The sequence below is a fragment of the Squalius cephalus genome (genome assembly GCF_949319135.1).
Source record: "Squalius cephalus genome assembly, chromosome: 14".
Lineage (NCBI taxonomy): Eukaryota > Metazoa > Chordata > Actinopteri > Cypriniformes > Leuciscidae > Squalius > Squalius cephalus.
The window spans coordinates 7,023,282-7,042,470 of NC_137135.1; the positions used below are offsets into that span (position 1 = coordinate 7,023,282).

General features: G+C 38.6%; 1 protein-coding gene across 3 annotated transcripts in view; it reads left to right on the forward strand.

The window, feature by feature from the left end:
* atrx (ATRX chromatin remodeler) overlaps positions 1 to 19,189 on the forward strand; it is a 52,022-nt gene that overhangs the window by 13,035 nt on the left and 19,798 nt on the right. For all 3 annotated transcript variants that reach the window (XM_079892295.1, XM_079892296.1, XM_079892294.1), the window contains exons 9-23: positions 180 to 2,131; positions 3,376 to 3,442; positions 4,872 to 5,017; positions 5,101 to 5,271; positions 5,357 to 5,483; positions 7,490 to 7,589; positions 7,680 to 7,871; positions 7,974 to 8,115; positions 9,116 to 9,225; positions 9,361 to 9,507; positions 10,621 to 10,798; positions 12,153 to 12,290; positions 14,660 to 14,835; positions 15,000 to 15,117; positions 17,486 to 17,616. In XM_079892295.1, coding sequence (XP_079748421.1) covers positions 180 to 2,131; positions 3,376 to 3,442; positions 4,872 to 5,017; positions 5,101 to 5,271; positions 5,357 to 5,483; positions 7,490 to 7,589; positions 7,680 to 7,871; positions 7,974 to 8,115; positions 9,116 to 9,225; positions 9,361 to 9,507; positions 10,621 to 10,798; positions 12,153 to 12,290; positions 14,660 to 14,835; positions 15,000 to 15,117; positions 17,486 to 17,616 — 3,895 coding nt within the window. The remainder of the gene's footprint in view (positions 1 to 179; positions 2,132 to 3,375; positions 3,443 to 4,871; positions 5,018 to 5,100; positions 5,272 to 5,356; positions 5,484 to 7,489; positions 7,590 to 7,679; positions 7,872 to 7,973; positions 8,116 to 9,115; positions 9,226 to 9,360; positions 9,508 to 10,620; positions 10,799 to 12,152; positions 12,291 to 14,659; positions 14,836 to 14,999; positions 15,118 to 17,485; positions 17,617 to 19,189) is intronic.

Here is a 19,189-nt window from a genome sequence, read left to right on the forward strand (position 1 = left end):
GTTGCTGTTTTTACTGCACTGATTCAAACAGTGTATACTACTGTAGAAGAATTGCTAATGTAAAAAAATTTGTAACATTTTCCTATTAACTTGAAAGTCCTGGTGGTTTTAAAATCATTAGAAATCGCAATTGTATTTTCCCCAAATGAATTTAATGATTGGATGTATTTTCTTTTCAGGTGGTGTGCAGAGGGTGGCAATCTGATTTGCTGTGACTACTGCAGCAATGCCTTCTGCAAAAAATGCATTTTGCGCAACCTTGGACGAAAAGAGCTGTCTGAAATCATGAATGAAGAAAGCAAATGGCACTGCTTTGTGTGCTGCCCAGAGCCGCTGAAAGACTATGTTAAAACCTGTGAAAAGGTTTTGCTCAGTTTGGAATCTCGTTATAAAAAGCCCAGGGGAGAAAGTGACAAGACAAAGCGCGAAGATCGCAAACACAAGCATACCAAACGAGAAAAACCTGCAGTAAACGGACAGGATTATGCTTCAGACGGAGCGGGAACCGTAACCTTTTCCTGTAAGACGTTGAAGGTTCCCAAAGAGCTAGTCAAAAAGACCAAAAAACTAATCGAGACCACGAACGGTTTGAACCGTACTTTTGTGCAATTCCTCCAGCACACATCAAATGGCCCTGATGCCAAGGCGGTAAGTTATAGACACTTAAAGGCCTTCAAATCAGTTTTGGCGGATCTGAAAAAGGCTCATACAGCTCTTGAGGAGTCGCTTGAAAAAGAATTTGAAGAGAAAGGCCTCAAGTTTCAGAATGGAGAGGAGCAAAGACCACCAGACAGTCAAACTGCAGGTAAAACGGTTGTGAACTCAAACCATGCTGACCCCACAACTGTCAGGGAGGAAAGTTCAGATTGCCCTACTAAGGACCATAATCCTGTGGTAGAAGAGGAAAACCAACAGGACAGTAACTCAGCTGATGTTGAGATGAAGGAGAGCCTTCCACTCTCGCCAGAAGAAGCTCAGGACTGGTCTGAAGAAGGAGAACGGTCTGAGGAGAAAGACCCTGAAGAAAGAGACCGGTCTGAAGAAAGTGAAGCTAAAGATCAGGAAATGGCAGATAATCCCGACTTTGAGGAAAGCTCTGTGCCAGCGGGTGAAACGTCTCTGGATAAAGACATTGTGTCTATTCCACCGTCTGTCCCAGAGGAACTCTTTGAGATGGTCGAGAGTCTCGCTGTAAAGAAAGAAGATGATGCTGGCAACTCGACCGATTCCAGTGATGGGAAATCGACGTCCAACGCTGAGGTTGTGGAGTCCAATAAGAGCCTTACAAAACTGGGTAAAAAACTCGTCGTCAAGCTAACACCCGTTCCTCTTAAAATTACCATAAAGCGAGATAAGAGCAGTGAACGGTCACCTTCAGAAGACATGGATGGGGAGACGTTACCAAAGGAGGGTCAGGATAGCCGACGCTCCCCCAGGATGAAGACCACACCCTTACGCAAGTCACCGGAGGCAAAGAGCAAACGTAAACCAAGATCGTCAAAGGCAAAAGAAGAGCGCAGTGAGCCAGTCGAGGAGCAGTGTGATTCGGACTCGGATGAGGTCCCTGAGGTCCTGCAGACGGCGGCTTTGAAGGCCAGCTCTGATGAGAGTGAAGCCGAAAACAGCGGGAAGGCTTCTGGAAAACGGACCAAGACGAAGAAAGTGTCTACCCGCTCAACTGCGAAAGGGAAGCCGAAGCGCAAACTCGACATGGGCTCCTCGGATTCGGACCAGAGTGACAAGTCGTCAACGGCAAAAAAAAGAAGATCCAAAAGGAAGAAAGGCAGGGAATCGGACTCCTCAAACCACAACTCCGATCTTGAGAAGCAGATGAAAAGCCTGGCCAAGATGGGTACTGGGAAAAAAAAATCCAAAGGCGTCAAAAAGGAAGAGGAGGAATGCAGTAAAGAGGGCAAAAAAGCGCCTAAAAGGTCATTCGAGCGGAAACGAAGGTCTCAGAGAGAAAAGGCTAAAACCAAGGAAGAGTCTTCCTCCAGTGACGAAGAGGAGGAGGAGGAGAAAGAGGAGGAGAAGCAGGCTGATAACTCTGGAGAGGACAGTGATCAGCAGAAGATTAAACCAATACTCGAGTCCGTTATGGCCAGTATTGATGGTTTCCATCAGTCATCAGGTCAGTCAACAAAATGCTTGAGTTAAGCTACATTTTATGGCATAAAGTATTCGCTTGCCTATATTTTATTGATTTTAAATTCGGAATAAGTAAGTGGTAGAAAAACGTACTAAATTAACCACTGTCCCTTTATAATAAAAATAATTGATCTTGATTTTGGGAAACATGTCCTGCCAAATTTAGCAGCAGCTTTCAAACTAACAGGTGGACCACATAACAATTGTAAAATGTAAAATATATACATAAAACAGGAAACAATGGCGTGCATAAAAATGGTAAATAACTCTCAGCACACTAAAGGGGCTTTTATCACTGGAGGAACAGATTCATAGTTCCCGTAACGTTTGGCAGAAGTGCCTGCTTTTTGGCATGTTCGCACCGCAGAAACTGGGAAGTATTTAAGTTATAGGAACGCCTTTTGGGAAACTAAATTACCTCCTACTTCAGGCCAGGGTCAAACCCATCACAATAGGATCTACCAGTGACGTAAGTGTGCGTTGATTGGCTGAACGCGTGCCTTACAAAACGCCTGCCCCCTCCACAAACATGGAAAACAGAGATAAATCACAGCAAGTTTCATATGGCAAAGAAGTGACTTATTAAAATAATGAAAAATACGGTAAATATGAGGACCTAATTTACATCACAATTAAAACAAATTGACTTAGACCCCCAACCTGCAGCCTGTTGGCTAACATTATCTGCAATCAGAGTTCAAATGTTTTTGACCTGTTTTCATGTCTTTTTTGGTCTCCTGATGTTTTAGTTTTCTGAAGCAGTCGGAGCTGCTGCCTTGAGCGTGAGCTGTGTGGCAAAAATAGACGCACTGTCACCTATTTACTATCTACTTCCTGTCACTTCTGACACCTTGTAGCTCTCCTGTTAATAAGGGTCCCTAACTGAAAACGAACTGCTCACGCCCTGCGCACACACTATATGTGAAACATCACTAGACGGAGACGCAAGTCGATATATCGCTAGCTACGGACTGATAGAACATTTGAGAGCAGTTAATATAAACCCGTTTTGGACAGATGTAGTCGCTTACTCAAATTATATAGGGCAGACTAGCTAAAAAAAACTGAATTAACTATTATAACTAACTAAGACACTGAACACTGTAAAAGTTTGAGAAGCACTGATATACAGTCTCTCAGATCAGACAGTTCATCATCAGCGCTCTATAAAACTATACGATTTTGGACTTGTTTATTGAATTTCATGGCTTTTTCTTGTTCTTCAAGGTGATGAAGTTGAATTAAAGGCTGAATCCTCCCAGGTGGTGGATGATGACGATGACCCTGAAAATAGGTATCATTTATACTTGCTGTGAATATTTTTTTTTTTAAGTTTCTGTCTGTTTAAACTCTATAATATTATCCAGTGAAAGTTATTTAAGTGTCTGTATTATGCTTTTTCGGATATGACATTACATGTAGTGTGCTGTGCTATATAGCTCTTTGTAAATGTTAAAGATCTGCAAAGTTTCAAAGATCAAAATGTTTCATATAAAAGTACACACAGAGACACTGTAAACTTAAACCTCCAGGTGCGGACAAAACGCATATCTCTGGTATTTGCTCTATTTGAGATTGTTTTTGGTAAAATGTTAAAGGAGAACTCCGGTCAATTTTAACATTGAGCTCATTTTTTTGTACATTTGGAGTGCTGTCAATACAGAGAACAACGACAAAAATCGGTGTTGCCTACACCGTGTTATCCTCTTTTTAAAATTTGCGCCCTGTTGACTTCAATGGGGCAAGTTTTAAACCTGCTTTTAGCCTCTTAACATCCTTGATGTGTCATTACAAGTGCACAGGTCATGTGAGTGATTCCTTCAGAGTGAACACGAGTGAATCTGACTGCAGTAGATGTGAAAGATATGAATAAAAATGATGTTTATTCAGCCAGCGCTCATACCTGTATTTACATCCTGTTTTCGATTGTCGATTGTCGAGTTCATGCGCGTGATCATAGGTACTAAACCAATGCGCGTGAACTCGACAATCGATTACTATGGACTTCGACCGAAAACAGGGTGTAAATACAGGTATGTGCGCTGGCTGAATAAACATAATTTTTATTAATATCTTGCACATCTACTGCAGTCAGATTGACCCGCGTTCACTCTGAAGGAATCACTCACATTTTCTGTGCACTTGTAATGACACATCAAGGATGTTAAGAGGCTAAAAGCAGGTTTAAAACTTGCCCCATTGAAGTCAACAGGGTGCAAATTTTAAAAAGAGTATAACACGGTGTAGGCAACACCGATTTTTGTCGTTGTTCTCTGTATTGACAGCACTCCAAATGTACAAAAAAATTAGCTCAATGTTAAAATTGACCGGAGTTCTCCTTTAATAATATGATGTGATTAGCAAGTTTCTGACAATATAAAGCTACAGTACCAACTTTGACAAATTGGTGTTATTTAAAAAATACAGAGTTTTTTAATTCCTGAAAAGTAGCTGTTTTGGACATGTAAGGTTTCTGCCCTTCTGCATTTCAAGACCGTAACTGTTGGACTTCCTGTTAATAAGCAGAATCCACTCAGTTTTTATCGTTCCCTGGGGATCGAACCCCAGATCTTGATTGTTTGTAGTTACATTGAGGCACGTCATTCTGCATTTGATTAAGATGATCAAACTAGTTACCTTAAAAACATCCCAGACTGGATATTCAGATGTTAAAATAAGTCGTATTTTTATGGCCTAATTTTGTTTCTATCTCTTCTTAAAAGAATTGCCAAGAGGATGCTTTTGGCGCAGATCAAAGCCAACTATTCGTCTGGAGCTGATAGTTCATCGGATGATGAAAACGCAGATAAAGAGGATAGGGATTCACGTAAGAAAGGAAAAGATGGTGCAAAGGAGCAAGAAGAAAGCGGTGAGTTAAGAATTAATTCAGATTTGAATGCAGTTTAAAGCAGATGTGTTCCTGTCATGTATAATGCATTGATGTTCGTGCAGATAAAGAGGACGAGGACGAAACTTCAGACTCGGGCTCAGATGTTGACGTGAAGAAAGGTGGACGCAGGCACCGTTTGCTGCGTAAGAAGTTGAGTCTAAGTGAGGGTGACTCTGATGAAGAGACCCCAGTCAAAAAAAAGAAAGAAACCAAAAAGAGAGGCAGGCGGAAAGGTCAGTGTCGAGTCTAAACATAAGCCGGGACATGTGACTCATCTGATGTGTTGTTGAATGGTTTTATTGATGTGCGTTTGTGCAGTGGACAGTGACGATTCGGCAGACTCAGACTTTGAGCAGTCGGTCTCGGGCTCCAGTGATGCGTCAGCGCTCAGTGAGGCTGTGAGTGAAGAAGAGGATGAAAACAAGAGCAATAAACGCAAAACACGGTAAGGATGGCAGCAGTTCTGTAGTTCCATGCCATGGCGTAGCTATCGACACATTGGTTCGCGAGTTTGAGTCCCTGATCCACTGTACTGTCCCTTACTTAAGAACTAATGCAAAAATCATAAGCAGCATCATCTGGATGTAAAAAAGATATTCACTCAAAAATATAAAATCTGTCATTTTACTCTTCTATCATCATTTTACTTTAGTTGGGTAACCAAACAGTTGACGGTAGCCATTGACTTCCATAATATTTATACACTCGTCAAAAGTTCTTATTCTGTGTTCAGTAGAAGTAGAAGAAAGAAATTTAGACGAGTTTGGAACAACTTGAGGGAGAGTAAATGATGACAGAATTTTAAGTTTTGGCTGAACTATCCCTTTAATGTCAGTCAGTTGACCCCAATGCAGCTGAAACAAAGAGCAACTCAGTGTTTCTGCTCGCCAGGCAGAGCATCACGAGGGAAACGCTCCCGTTTCGACAACATCTATGTGTTACAGTCAGATAGTGCATAAGATTTACCACCCAGACCGAGATACAATCACTGAATGCATTTATTGTGGTGCATAGTTAGGCCTATACTAAAATAAATACATACATGATCATTATGGATTTGAAATTCTACTGACATATTCCCATCTACATTTTTTGTTTCTCATAGTGGTGCAGTGTTGTTGTGGATAGCTCTCTATTTCGATAGTCCACTTTGGACATTCAGAAATTGAGTCATTGCGCCATCCAGCGCAAATACCTGTATTTACATCCTGTTTTCGGTTGAAGTCCATAGTAGTCGATTGTCGAGTTCACGCGCATTGGTTTAGTACCTATGATCACGCGCGTGAACTCGACAATCGACTACTTTGGACTTCAACCGAAAACAGGATGTAAATACAGGTATTTGCGCTGGCTTAAATAACATAATTTTTATCCATTTCTTTCACATCTACTGCAGTCAGATTCACTCGTGTTCACTCTGAAGGAATCACTCACATGGCTGGGCACTTGTAATGACACATCAAGGATGTTAAGAGGCTAAAAGCAGGTTTAAAACTTGCCCCATTGAAGTCAACAGGGTGCAAATTTTAAAAAGAGGATAACACGGTGTAGGCAACACCGATTTTTGTCGTTGTTCTCTGTATTGACAGCACTCCAAATTTACAAAAAAATGAGCTCAATGTTAAAATTGACCAGAGTTCTCCTTTAACTAAATAACTTTAAGCGTTAATCTGTATTTAATTTTTACAATAGCTATCCAGTTTTATTTACATTCGATTACTTTCATTTCTGTAGTATTTCTTGCCTGAATATACTGTTGAAACACCTGAAGCCGTGTTTATTTCATTTGTCTCTTTATTCTATTGTATAGAATAACAATTTTATAATATAAAATAGCATTAAATAATAATATAAAATATATAATAATATAAAATAGAATTTAATTTTTTTAATTTTTCTAAATGTAAGCTATTACTTCAAAATTACACAAATTATCAAACAATTATGAGATGATAAAAAATATCTGTATGGGTGGTATCATGAATCATATTAGAATGATTTCTGAAGGATCGTGTGACGCTGAAGACTGGAGTAATGATGCTGAAAATCCAGCTTTGATCACAGGAATAAATCACAGTTTAATATAATTCACATAGAAAACAGATATTTTAAATTGTAATAATATTTCCCTATATTACGGTTTTTATTGTGTTTTTGATCCAATAATTGCAGCCTTAAAAGAAAATCGTATTGACCCCAAACTTTTAATGGTAATGTATGTTTTAAGTGTCTAGTCTCAAATCTAATGTGCAAATAAAAAAATGGTCTCTCTGGACACATTCTCCTTTAGTAAAATCTTCAGTGAAATTATTATGAATTATTAATAATCATGGTTTATTATTGCATTTTTTATGACTAATGAATCTAGTACTGTTCACTGAGGTAAACAAAACTTACCAAACATGCATCACTCATCACATATATCATATGTGATGCATATATCACTTGTAGATCGTCCAAGAAAGCAGGCAAAGACGGTGAAAGAAGTTACCAGAAAGAAAAGAAAAAACGACGGCGCATTAAGGTTCAAGACTCCTCATCCAGTGCCAAGGTGCCGTATATTACACATCTATTTCAGCCCGATGAATAAACAAACTGCTGATGTCTTTATGGGAAGTATGTTTGTTTTTCTGCTCTACAGAGTGGAGAGGAAGGGGATGGAGATGGTGATGAGGAAGGGGATGACAAAGGGACACCCAAAAATCGCAAGAAGATCCGCAAGATCATTAAAGATGACCTTCTGCGGACAGAGACCCGAGATGCCCTGAAGGAGGAGGAGGAGAGGAGGAAACGCATTGCTGAGAGGGAGCGCCTGAGGGAGAAACTACGAGAGGTACAAATCTAAGAGGCACATATTGAGGGCTCACAAACTGTTCCTCTGTGTATAGTTTTCATCTTGTACAGAAAACTCAAAGCCGGGGCTCTTTGGTTTCAGACTATCGTGGTGGAGGAGTCGTCGCAGATCGCGTGTCCCATCACCACAAAACTGGTGCTCGATGAGGACGAGGAGACCAAGGAGCCACTAGTGCAGGTTCACAGGAACCTGGTGACCAAACTCAAACCCCATCAGGTGGATGGTGAGTTAATCATCACGTGTATTTTTTTTAAATGCTTTGGTTATAGTGACTATTCAGCATTTCTAGTATGTCCCTGAAAAGGGTTAGCTGAAGTAAATCAATGTTTAAAGTCATCATCAAATAAAAATTTATTAAATTTTATTAAATGTTCAATTTTTAACAAGAAAATTCATTTCTCCATCTCTAAAACTAGTAAATGTCGCTAAATAAATCTCCATAAATCTTTACCCAGAAATGCGTCATGTGTAAACTAGTAATTTTATTTTATTTCTTTTCATTTTACTTAATTTTTTGGAGTAAAATTTTTTCAAGCATTGATTAGTTGTCGAAATATAAAAAACAAAAGAAGGAATCCGTGCACCAAACAAGTTCTAAGTCCTAGATCCATTGAGAAAAAGTTAATGAAGATTCAGCAAAGTACAAACGTGATAAAAAAAACTAAACAAACATTTCAGTCCATCTTGGACTATCTTAAATAACTGCATACATAGTTCAAGGCACTAATTGGAGACACCAGATAATTGACCAAATGAGTAAAAGACAATAAGTGAATAATGCTAATTCCACATGGGTGGAGTAATCTATTGCATGCTACAGCAACAAACCACAATAGCGGGATGGGAAAGACATCTATTTTCTCAATGGATTTTGGACTTTTTAACTTGTTTGGCGTGCAGAAATCCCCCTTATTCTTAACGTAAGAGCAGACAAAGCCATTTTAACTTAAATGTGCCGAGGTCTCCGGGCTCTCATTCGCTTCCGGTTATGTTAGCTGTGGAAAAACAGTCTGTTATTTTGCTTGATATTGCAAACTTTTACTTATCATATTATTTTAATTGGGTTTTCGTGATCATAAACACTTGTTTGTAGCACTGTTTGTTGCATAGCTTATTGGTGCAGGATTTGATCATATTTAATTAGTTTTAGTCCCTCATAGTGTCCTTTTGTAAGTGGAAAGACACAGACACCCGGTGACGTCTTGTGTTTGTTCTGTTTGCAGGTGTGCAGTTCATGTGGGACTGCTGCTGTGAGTCGGTGAAGAAGGTAGAGAAGTCTGGTGGCTCCGGCTGTATCCTGGCCCACTGCATGGGTCTGGGCAAAACCCTCCAGGTAATTTATTTATTTATTTATTTATACCATCTTGTTTTATAATGCCATGCTATGAACAGCTGTAAATGATATTGTTTTGTGATTCTGCTGTGCCTGGTCTGCGCGTGACTCTGCTGTTCTCTCGGCGTCCTGCAGGTGGTGACGTTTCTCCACACTCTTCTCCTGTGTGAGAAGCTGAACTTCTCCACGGCTCTGGTGGTGTGTCCTCTCAACACTGTGCTCAACTGGCTCAATGAGTTTGAGAAGTGGCAAGAAGGCCTGAAGGACGAGGAGAGTTTAGAGGTAGAGATTTGGTGTTGTATCATGTAGATCTTTCCATTACGCTTTACCGTTATCTGTTAATCACACGGGTCCATTTGAAACTCCGCACAAAGTATGTTGAAGTATTGTATTATGAATGTTACAAATAAATATAAGTGGCCATATTGTATGTAGTGGACTTTAGAGAAGTGTAAAAAAAACGAGACAAGACACGCACGGACGAGTGACGCTTATATGCAATTTCCCATGAAAACCATCCCGTCAGGTCTGAAATATAAATGCTTATAATAGGCTTACCATAGCGAATCAGGGTAAGACAAAAACACATTTTGGAAGGATTGATTATGTATTGACTCGTTATTAAAAAAAATTATTTGAACAAAAAAAGCTTCATAGTCGGGGTTCCCACTGATCCTTGAAATCCTTGAAAGTTTGTGGAAAAAAAATTCAAGGCCCTGGAAAGTTTTTGAAAATAAACATGCATAGATACATAGATGAATTTATTTTGTGCAAGAAGTTTTCTGGAAAAAAATCCATATTATTCCCTCCGATCCGCTAATGTGTTATTTCGCCAACACCTCGTGGCCTATGCGCACTAGCTTGCTTGATTTACGTTAGTTACACGCATTTACGCGTTGTTAAGTGTTTCCCGCGTGAGGTACTTTGTGTTGTACGTTGCCATGATGTTCACGCACACACAAAACTACTACGATGGTACCTCAATATTTCATGGTTTCATTCAAAAGTTAACATCAGATAATTTTAGAATATAGTATAGGATGTGCCGAATATTCTTCAGTTTTATGCAAAACAGAAATACGACAAATAGAATATCAGATCTCTGCTTTTTTGCACAGTTGTGTTTGACATATGAAAATGGTAACACGATGTAACCTTGCTCTCACTTGAAACGTGTCCCCACATTAAGTCCTTGAATTTGTGGGTATTGGACCTGGAAAGTCCTTGAAAGGTCCTTGAATTTGAAGTTAAACAAGGTGTGGGAACCCTGCATAGTGTGACTTTAACAAGTGCAAGGGTTGATATATTTTCTGCCACTTGTCCAATGTTAAATCTGAGTCCTTCAGTGTTGACATTTAATCTCACCCTATGTCGGTGTCTTTCCCTCTGTTTCAGGTGACAGAGCTGGCCACAGTGAAGAGACCTCAGGAGAGAGCCTACGCTTTACAGCGCTGGCAGGAAGATGGCGGCGTCATGATCATAGGATACGAGATGTACCGCAACCTCACGCAAGGGCGCAACATCAAGAGCAAGAAGCTGAAGGAAACCTTTCAGAAAACTCTAGTTGATCCAGGTGAAGTTACTGCATTTATGATAAACCTGGAAATATCAGCTGGTAAAAATGTTGAAATTGGGATTTTCAGTCCTGGAAATAACATTGACGTAATTAAAACTAGGGATGTGCATGAATTTTCAAATATTCGATGTGTAATTATTATTCGAAAAATAAATTATTATTATTATTATATAAATAAATTAATATAAATTATAAATTATTATATGTTAATTGCTTTGCTGGCTGTGAATGCAGTGAATCCATGATAAATCCCAATCACTAACTCGCAGTTATAATTAAATGCACTGGGTGGCGCTGTGGACCGTGTTTAACAAGTGGATGGTATTTGATCACATAATGTCGTCGTCTGCCTCGCGAAGTTTGGAATTACTTGGATGAAAATTATCTTACAAAATGGAATTACTTTTAATCAAATTAATTAATGAAACGGAGTTATCATTATATCACCACCACAATGAGAAATCACATGAAATCCAAACAGCAGTCGACTGAGGAAAGACAGCTGTCCATCTCTGCATTCACGACTGCAGGTAAACTCAGCTGTAGCGCGAGTGATCAGAGATGATATCTTCTGATAGCAAAATGATTTTGAGACAAACACTTCCTTTAAGTTTCGTTGAGAGAGACAGGTTTAAGAACAGAAAACCCAAAGTGCTGTTAGAAACTTCGCTTATCAAACCGTTATCGTTGTGTCTCTGCAACGTCTGTCAGCGCAACGCGTTTTCTCACTCGAGCAAGTGGATATTGTTTTTCTCAACATGAACGTGAAACAATATAAACACTATAACCATATGCGGACTCGAGTGCATACGATCTGTACGATAACTGCGCAGTCTGCTTTATTAGCGTTTTTTTTTTTTTTTCGTTCGCGCTGCTTGAGCTCAATTGCTTTTGTTCTTTATATTTTTTGTTTACACATTGTTTAATGTTTTCAACTAAAAGAAAACGTTAAGATAGGCTATATAGTAAGCTTGATGTGTATATTGCCTATTTGTAAGCTTGCTCAGAAATATGGTGACAAAAAAAAACGTAACTTAAAAAAATAACGGCTTTCCCGTTAAACGTAATTTTAATAAACGAATATTTGAATATTCGATTTTTATGAGCCCAAATATTGCTCGATGGTGTTTTATGCCCCCAATGGCTCCTTAGAGGCAGCTAACCCTACCCTCAACCTTAAACCTACCCATCCCCTCGCTGCCTGGAAGGCGACGTTGGGGGCATAAAACACCAAAGACCCCAAATATTCGAATACAATGTTTTTGAAAAATGCCCATCCCTAATTAAAACTGACATGCTGCTGTTAAATGTTTAATTTACTGTAAAGTTTTCTTCATGTTTTGATGCACAGGTCCGGATTTTGTCATCTGTGATGAGGGTCACATCCTGAAGAACGAAGCGTCTGCCGTCTCCAAAGCCATGAACTCCATCAGGACTCGTCGGCGGGTGGTGCTGACGGGAACGCCTCTGCAGAACAACCTCATCGAGTGTAAGTCACTCTTTTTGCTTGTGCTTAATGATGGTAAAATGACGGTTCGGTACATACCCTTGATTTGAAGTCACGATTTGGCATGTTTTCAGTACAGCAGATTTTTTTTTACTTTTTATTAAACAGTGGTTTACTGAACAAACTATGGTCCTGTCTTTACATAAAAATCTCAATACTGCTGCAACACTCGTCGTACTGCAGTGCTGTTGTAAATGGCGGAAGTGCTTCCACTTTTGGATGCTAAATATTTTAGCAAAATGTGTGTTTTAGCCCGAATTATTGCACTCCATATGTTTTGCACGCATGCGTGAACCAGTGAAGTCTGTGAAAGATTCATACGTTTACAGATAAGGATTGTAAATGTAATGCACTGAGGAAAACAAGTCTCAAATGCATTAAACGGCACACACATCTTGCATGAGGGCAAGCCGCTTTAAACTGTAAACTGAATTTGATGTATAATATATGAATTTGAATATAATAAAGGACATCTCTGATCATTCACTTTTCTCACAGAAGCTCACTCTGCTGCAAACACATCTGAAAAATAACAAGACACAGTTTATCAATATCATATATACACTATCGTTCCATCATTAGAGAGAAACAGGAGTTTCAAATGACATTCAACGCACACAGAAGTTACGTACAAGCAGTGGTTAACTCTTCCGAGTCGCCGATCACGCCGGCGTGATCAAATCACATGACCAGTTTAAGACGTCGAAGCATAAAAACAAAGTCACGTTGAGCGCTGCTGTCCACTTCTGTCGAAAGTGCTGGCTTGAAACTCTATTTTACTTTTTGTTTTGTGTTGATAGACCAAGTAAAAACGGAGATATGATAATTTAAACTTTATATAAAAAAATATTGAAAATATTGACGCGTTCGTAAAGGAACGCAAGATGGGATGCGACAGGCGTTGCATTTATTCTCATAACTTCGTCGGTTTTTGTCATAAAACAAAACGGAGAAAAATGTGTGAATCTGCTGACTCTGCTCTTCAGGCTGCACATTTTAGGGAGTGGAGGAGGAGCCAACAGAGAGACATATATATAGAAAGAGAGAGATATTATTGCTAGTTTTTGGAAAAGTTTGAATAGATTTTGAGAGTAGTTTAGGAGTAGTGTAGATAGTTTAGGTAGTTTAGGTAGTTTTTTTGTGGAAGGAAAATGAAGCGAATGTTTTTGGTCTCATTGTCTCGTTGTAAATAGTTGTATATATAGTTTGATTTTGTGTTAATTTTACCTTTTGTATAGTATATTTGCACTTTTTAGGAACCCCTCTTACTCAAGAAAGGAAAGCCCTGTAATGTAGCTGTCTGTGTAATTGTACATGAAGTGTTTTGTAGAGTTTCTAAGCAAAAAAGAAAAGAAAAAACGCCTATTGCCACACCTGCTTTTTGCTGTATATAGTTAGATTTTATATCAATTTTACCTTTTTTATGTTGTATTTGCACTAATTGGGAACCCTCATACTCTGGGAATGCAAGGCCTTAAATATAGCTCTCTGTATTGTGTGCATAAACTTTTAAAAAGTGGCAAAGCTAAAAAGAGAAAAAAAAGCCTATGGCTACACTCGCTTTTTTTTTTGTAAATCATATTTTTTTTTTGTATATAGCTTGATTATATCTGAATTTTACCTGTATATGTTGACATTTACAACTTGTGTTTACATTTTAAACCTTTTAAAATGCTTCATTGAGCATGTTTGTGTTTTTTGTAGTAAAAAAACTATAATTTTTCTATTCGGATTTTGTGTTTTTTGTGTGATTTTGGGTCCAGTATGTTGATACAGTACATAAAAGTGAAAAAATAATTGTCTGTTCATATAGGTGATGTTGTGCTGAAAAAAACAATACCAAACATTGGTATGGTAAACATTTGTTTATGTCGCAAAATAGAAAAAATAAAAAGTACTCAAAAACGGCCAAAATAGCCCAAGACTCCGAAGAGTTAAAACAATGCTCTATTTGTATGGTACACATGTGCCGAACCTGAAAGGCCCATACCGAAAATTTGACACTTTTATTTATTTTTAAGTGAACGTGGTTATCAGCCAATGCCTTTATCTCAAAATTGCCAAATATCAGCTAACATATTGGTAGATCATTAGTCATTAATAGCTTCTAGATTGAGCTTCCAAATGGCCCTAAAAGTTCCCATAAATTCTGTTGCAACAAGCCAATCAGAGTGGACCCGGTGATTTCAGTACCTGAGTGTGATTTATGCCTCATAGTCAGTGGACGGTTCATGGTTGTGCTATTTAAGGTGAAAAGTATGTCGTTCTGAATTTGGAAAGGATTCTTTAAACACTTCAGTTATGACAGAAATCATTTCTGGGAGTGTAAAAGTGTCCCTTTCTGCCCTCAGATCACTGCATGGTGACCTTCATTAAGGAGAACCTGCTGGGATCAGTGAAGGAGTTCAGAAACCGCTTCATCAACCCCATCCAGAACGGCCAGTGTGCCGACTCCACGCTCGTTGACGTCCGTGTCATGAAGAAACGAGCGCACATCCTCTACGAGATGCTGGCGGGATGTGTCCAAGTAAGCCAAATCACCACAGCCAATGAGGGCTTGAGTACTGTCATGTATCTTAAATATCTTAAGTCATGGTTTTACACAGTACCGGTCTATAAATGAGTGAAATATTCAGTGCTTGTTTAAGATGAGCAGACTTTTAAAAATCTGTTGTTGTTTTTGTCCCACAGAGAAGAGATTACACTGCCCTTACAAAATTCCTCCCACCAAAACACGAGTATGTGTTAGAGATCCGGTTAACACCCATTCAGTGCAAGCTTTATCGGTACTATCTGGATCACTTTACAGGTACGACTCTACGTCATTCTGTTTATTGCATGTTTGCTCTTGGTTGTTAAAAGCAACTTGAATTAAAAATTTCCCCTCTTTATTATCATAATAAAAGTCTCTGCATTCGTCAGTGTAAATATGCATAATCTGTTATCATCATGAAATGATTTTCCCAGCTCTGAAATGACGTTTCTGCTGATGTGACAGACCACGTGAACATGAAGGAAAAGTGTCTCAGCCCTACATCTGTTTCCTGCTGAATATTCAGTTTCACTCAAAAATGTCACATTACGAAAGTTAAATGTGTTTCGTGTTAAGTTTTAATCAAGTCATTTGTGTGATCCACCTCGTAAAGTCTGTCAGCTTAAACCCTGGAGTCTCCTGAGGTGAAACCAGCTTTTCCCCACCGGCTCTTCTTTTTTTCAATGAAGTGGTTTGGTGGTGTTATAGCTCAGGCCGTGATTGTTCTGCATCTGGGAGAGGGAGAAAGGCAGCTGGCACCAGGCCGTGAGGCTATCTGAACAAATTCCCACGTCCTTATCTAATGAAGAGCTTGGGGAGAGTTTCCCAGCCGGAGGCTCATTAGTCCGGCTTTCCTCTGAGCCGCTGCTTTGCTCCTGCGCTGCTGTTGTGACTGTGGGTGCAGACCCCCAGAGACCACCAACCAGACACCGTCTTTCCCTTAATGCTTGGGCTTTTGTCCCGGTGGCCTGCTTTACCCAAACCCTGATCCAATTTCATGCTGCATTTAGGTGAACTCGCATTCAGCGTTTTACACACACTACAGTGTTCACAACTCTACAGTCTGTGACATTTCTTCTATCCCAGATTTGACAGCAATGACTGTACTCTGGCCCTGTGTCTGCCTGGTATTAGGATGCAAAAATGAGAAAAGAAAAATAAGATTATTAATTACGAAGCATTTGTCTTTTTTAAAAGAACATACGTAATTAGAGCCCTATAAATTACGTTTTTTCCATTACATTTTTCACGATTTCTCCCCCATTTTATTCTTCTGGATTCTGTTTGAATGTTTACATTCTATTTTATTTGTCAAAAAATATATCGAATTAATTTAAATATAAAGCTTATGCAATTATTACGTCTTTAGGGCTCTATAAAATCTGTTTTATTTTATTATTTTTTTTAAATATTTCTCTGTATTCAGTTTTTAATGATTTAATTAAATATTAATAGTCAAAAAGCATGTCTAGGAAATTGAATCCTTTAAACTTATTAAAGATTTTTACTAACATTTTTACAATAGTAGGGCCCTATGAAATTATTTTTATTCCGATAAATTTTTTCAGAAACTCTGTGTTGTTAACTTCTTGATTTTTTTTATTTAATACAAATTTATAATGAAAAACAGTGGTAATCAAATAATAGGCGTAAAACATAAATTGTTCAGGCATAAAACATGAACAATTTAATAATCTTTTACATTTATTCAAATTAAAATGTAACAATTCTGTTTATTTTTTGGGCAAACAATGGGATGCTACAGAAGTCCACTTTGAATATTAAAACATTGAACACATTCTTGTGATACATTTTTTTATCATTTTTATTATTAATACTTTTAGAAGTACATTCTACTTTGCAGAGTTAATGAACACCAGTAAACTGAAACTTTGCATGCTTTTAGGTTAATTAACTCAACCGAACACATCATATATATAAGAATAATCAGATATGCTGCACAAAATGACTCAAATGCTCAGAATGTGTATCTCCTGTTGTGGATGCGCTCTTTCTCTAACAACACTGAAATATAGACAAAGGATTTTCTCATTATAATGTGATGTATAAGACAGTTTGGTGCTGCATCTCTTGCACTTTACTGTATTTTCATCATCATAGTGATTCCAGGCATCACTGTATGCTTTCAAAGCCATTGCTTCACTTTAGTTCTCCGTCATGCTGTCCTGACGGTAACCAATCAGATCTCAAAGTACCGCACAAAGTGCTGCTATGACAATCAGAAAAAAATTTTTTTTTTTTTAATTTTCATGAAAGATAATCACTGATTGGTACTCGTGCTCATCTCTAGATCATGGGCTTCAGGCACTGTGCATTATGCAGTATGCTAGTGTTTGTTTTTGAACATAGCAGTCATTTGTTTGGCAAATCTGCTTGGTGAATTGCAGAAATGACACTTTTTTTTTTTTTTTTAAGTTGTTTGTTGCAAAGCCTTTCTTGTGAAGAATTGTTGGGCTTTTTCTAAGTATCAGTGTGAAAACAGGCAGCATGAGCCTCTCACAGTCCTAAGAGCTTGTTTACCTGCTCAGTTAATCCTCCGGGCTAATCTGAATGCAGGATTTGGGGTGCTCTGGCATGCTGGGATAGAGGCTGTGGGCACTAAACGTCTGAACCCTCTCAACAGGTGTCGGTTCTGCCTTGGAGAGTGGAAGAGGTCGTGCGGGAACCAAACTCTTCCAGGATTTCCAGATGCTCAGCAGAATCTGGACCCATCCGTGGTGCCTCCAGCTGGACTATATCAGTAAAGAAAACAAGGTGAGCGGACTGCAGACTTCTCTGGAAACACAACCTGAGGGAATTTACTTAAGGGAGAACTTTCCCTAATATCATCACTTTCTGTGCACATGCAGGACTCCAGACCCAAAAAATGGCTAGAAAGCTGCATGATGTTCTTTAGGCCGCACATTACATGGTTCAAGTGACCCAATCCCGATTTTTTTTTTTTTTGTTCTCCCATGTGGCACAGATTGGATATGACCCACGAACGTTTAAGCAAGACAAAAGCACATGGATTCCGTTATTCTCAGATCGATTTCAGGCCTCATTCACGTTAAATAAATCTGATATAAATCGGATGCATGCATGTGCGTCTGCCATGTAAGTGGACATACACGGATATTCCCGTCAATGCGAGTCTTGCATCATTGAAAAAAACGACAGTGGCGAAAAACCATTGACGTCTTTTTAATGCCCAGGCTGCAACGTGCTTTCCTTTTTTTCTCTCCGTCAATGTTTTGCTGAATTTTAAAGATTGTGTGGAAAGCAGAAGTTTGTATTATCATTTCTTCTGTGTCCATTGCAAATCGTGTCATTTTTACTTCCTTTTCAGCCTAAGCTTTTCCGGCTCAGTACAGTATCTAGGGTTGTTTCACCAAGTGTATTGTGTAAATGCAGATATTGGATATGGGGCTGGTCGGATATGTAAGCTGGTCGTCCAGTCAACATATCGGAATTGGGCATCAAGGCCTGTAGTGTAAAGGCCTTAGTTTCCAAAGAATCACTTTTGTACATGCTCACGTTCACATTATCTATCCCAGGTTTATTGTGCTAAGCCATAGAAAACTAGAAAATCCATTAGTTACAGCATTTAAAGGGATTGTTCACCCAATAACATCATAAATTACTCGCCCTCATTCCATAAGAGTTTGGCTAATCTTCGAAACATAAGTTAAGATATTTACACAATATAAGATTTTTTTTTTTTAATGAAACCTGGACTGTTTCTGTTTCGCCATTGAAAGTCCAGATAACTAAAACATAGAAGATCCAAAAAGGTCATAAAGGTGTTGGAAAAATGAGCAGTTTAATCCAAGTCTTACGAAGAGACGCAATATTGCTTTATATAATGAACAGATTTAGCCTAATCAGGCTTTTATTTACATAAACAAGGATTAACACACTTACATAAAGCACATCAAACATGATGAACACAGAAGCTCAAACTTGCGTGTGTTGCGCGAGAACCAGTGATGTTTGTTCTGGTGCATGACACGCAATAACACCAATGTTTACCATATGTGATTTGCACTATGTATGTGCTAATATGTGAATAAAAGACTAAATTACTTTTGTTCATCATATAAAATGATCATATCGCTTCACAAGACTTGGATTAAACTGCTCGATTTATGCGGATTCATTTTAACACCTTTTTGGATCTAAGTTTTGGTTACTTTGACTTTCAGTGCAGGGACAGAAATCTCTCAGGTTTCCTTAATATGTGTTTGGAAAATGAACAAAAATCATATGAGTTGGAATGACACGATGATACGTAAAATGTTGACACATTTTATTTTTTATTAACTACCCCTTTAATTCTTTACTGCTT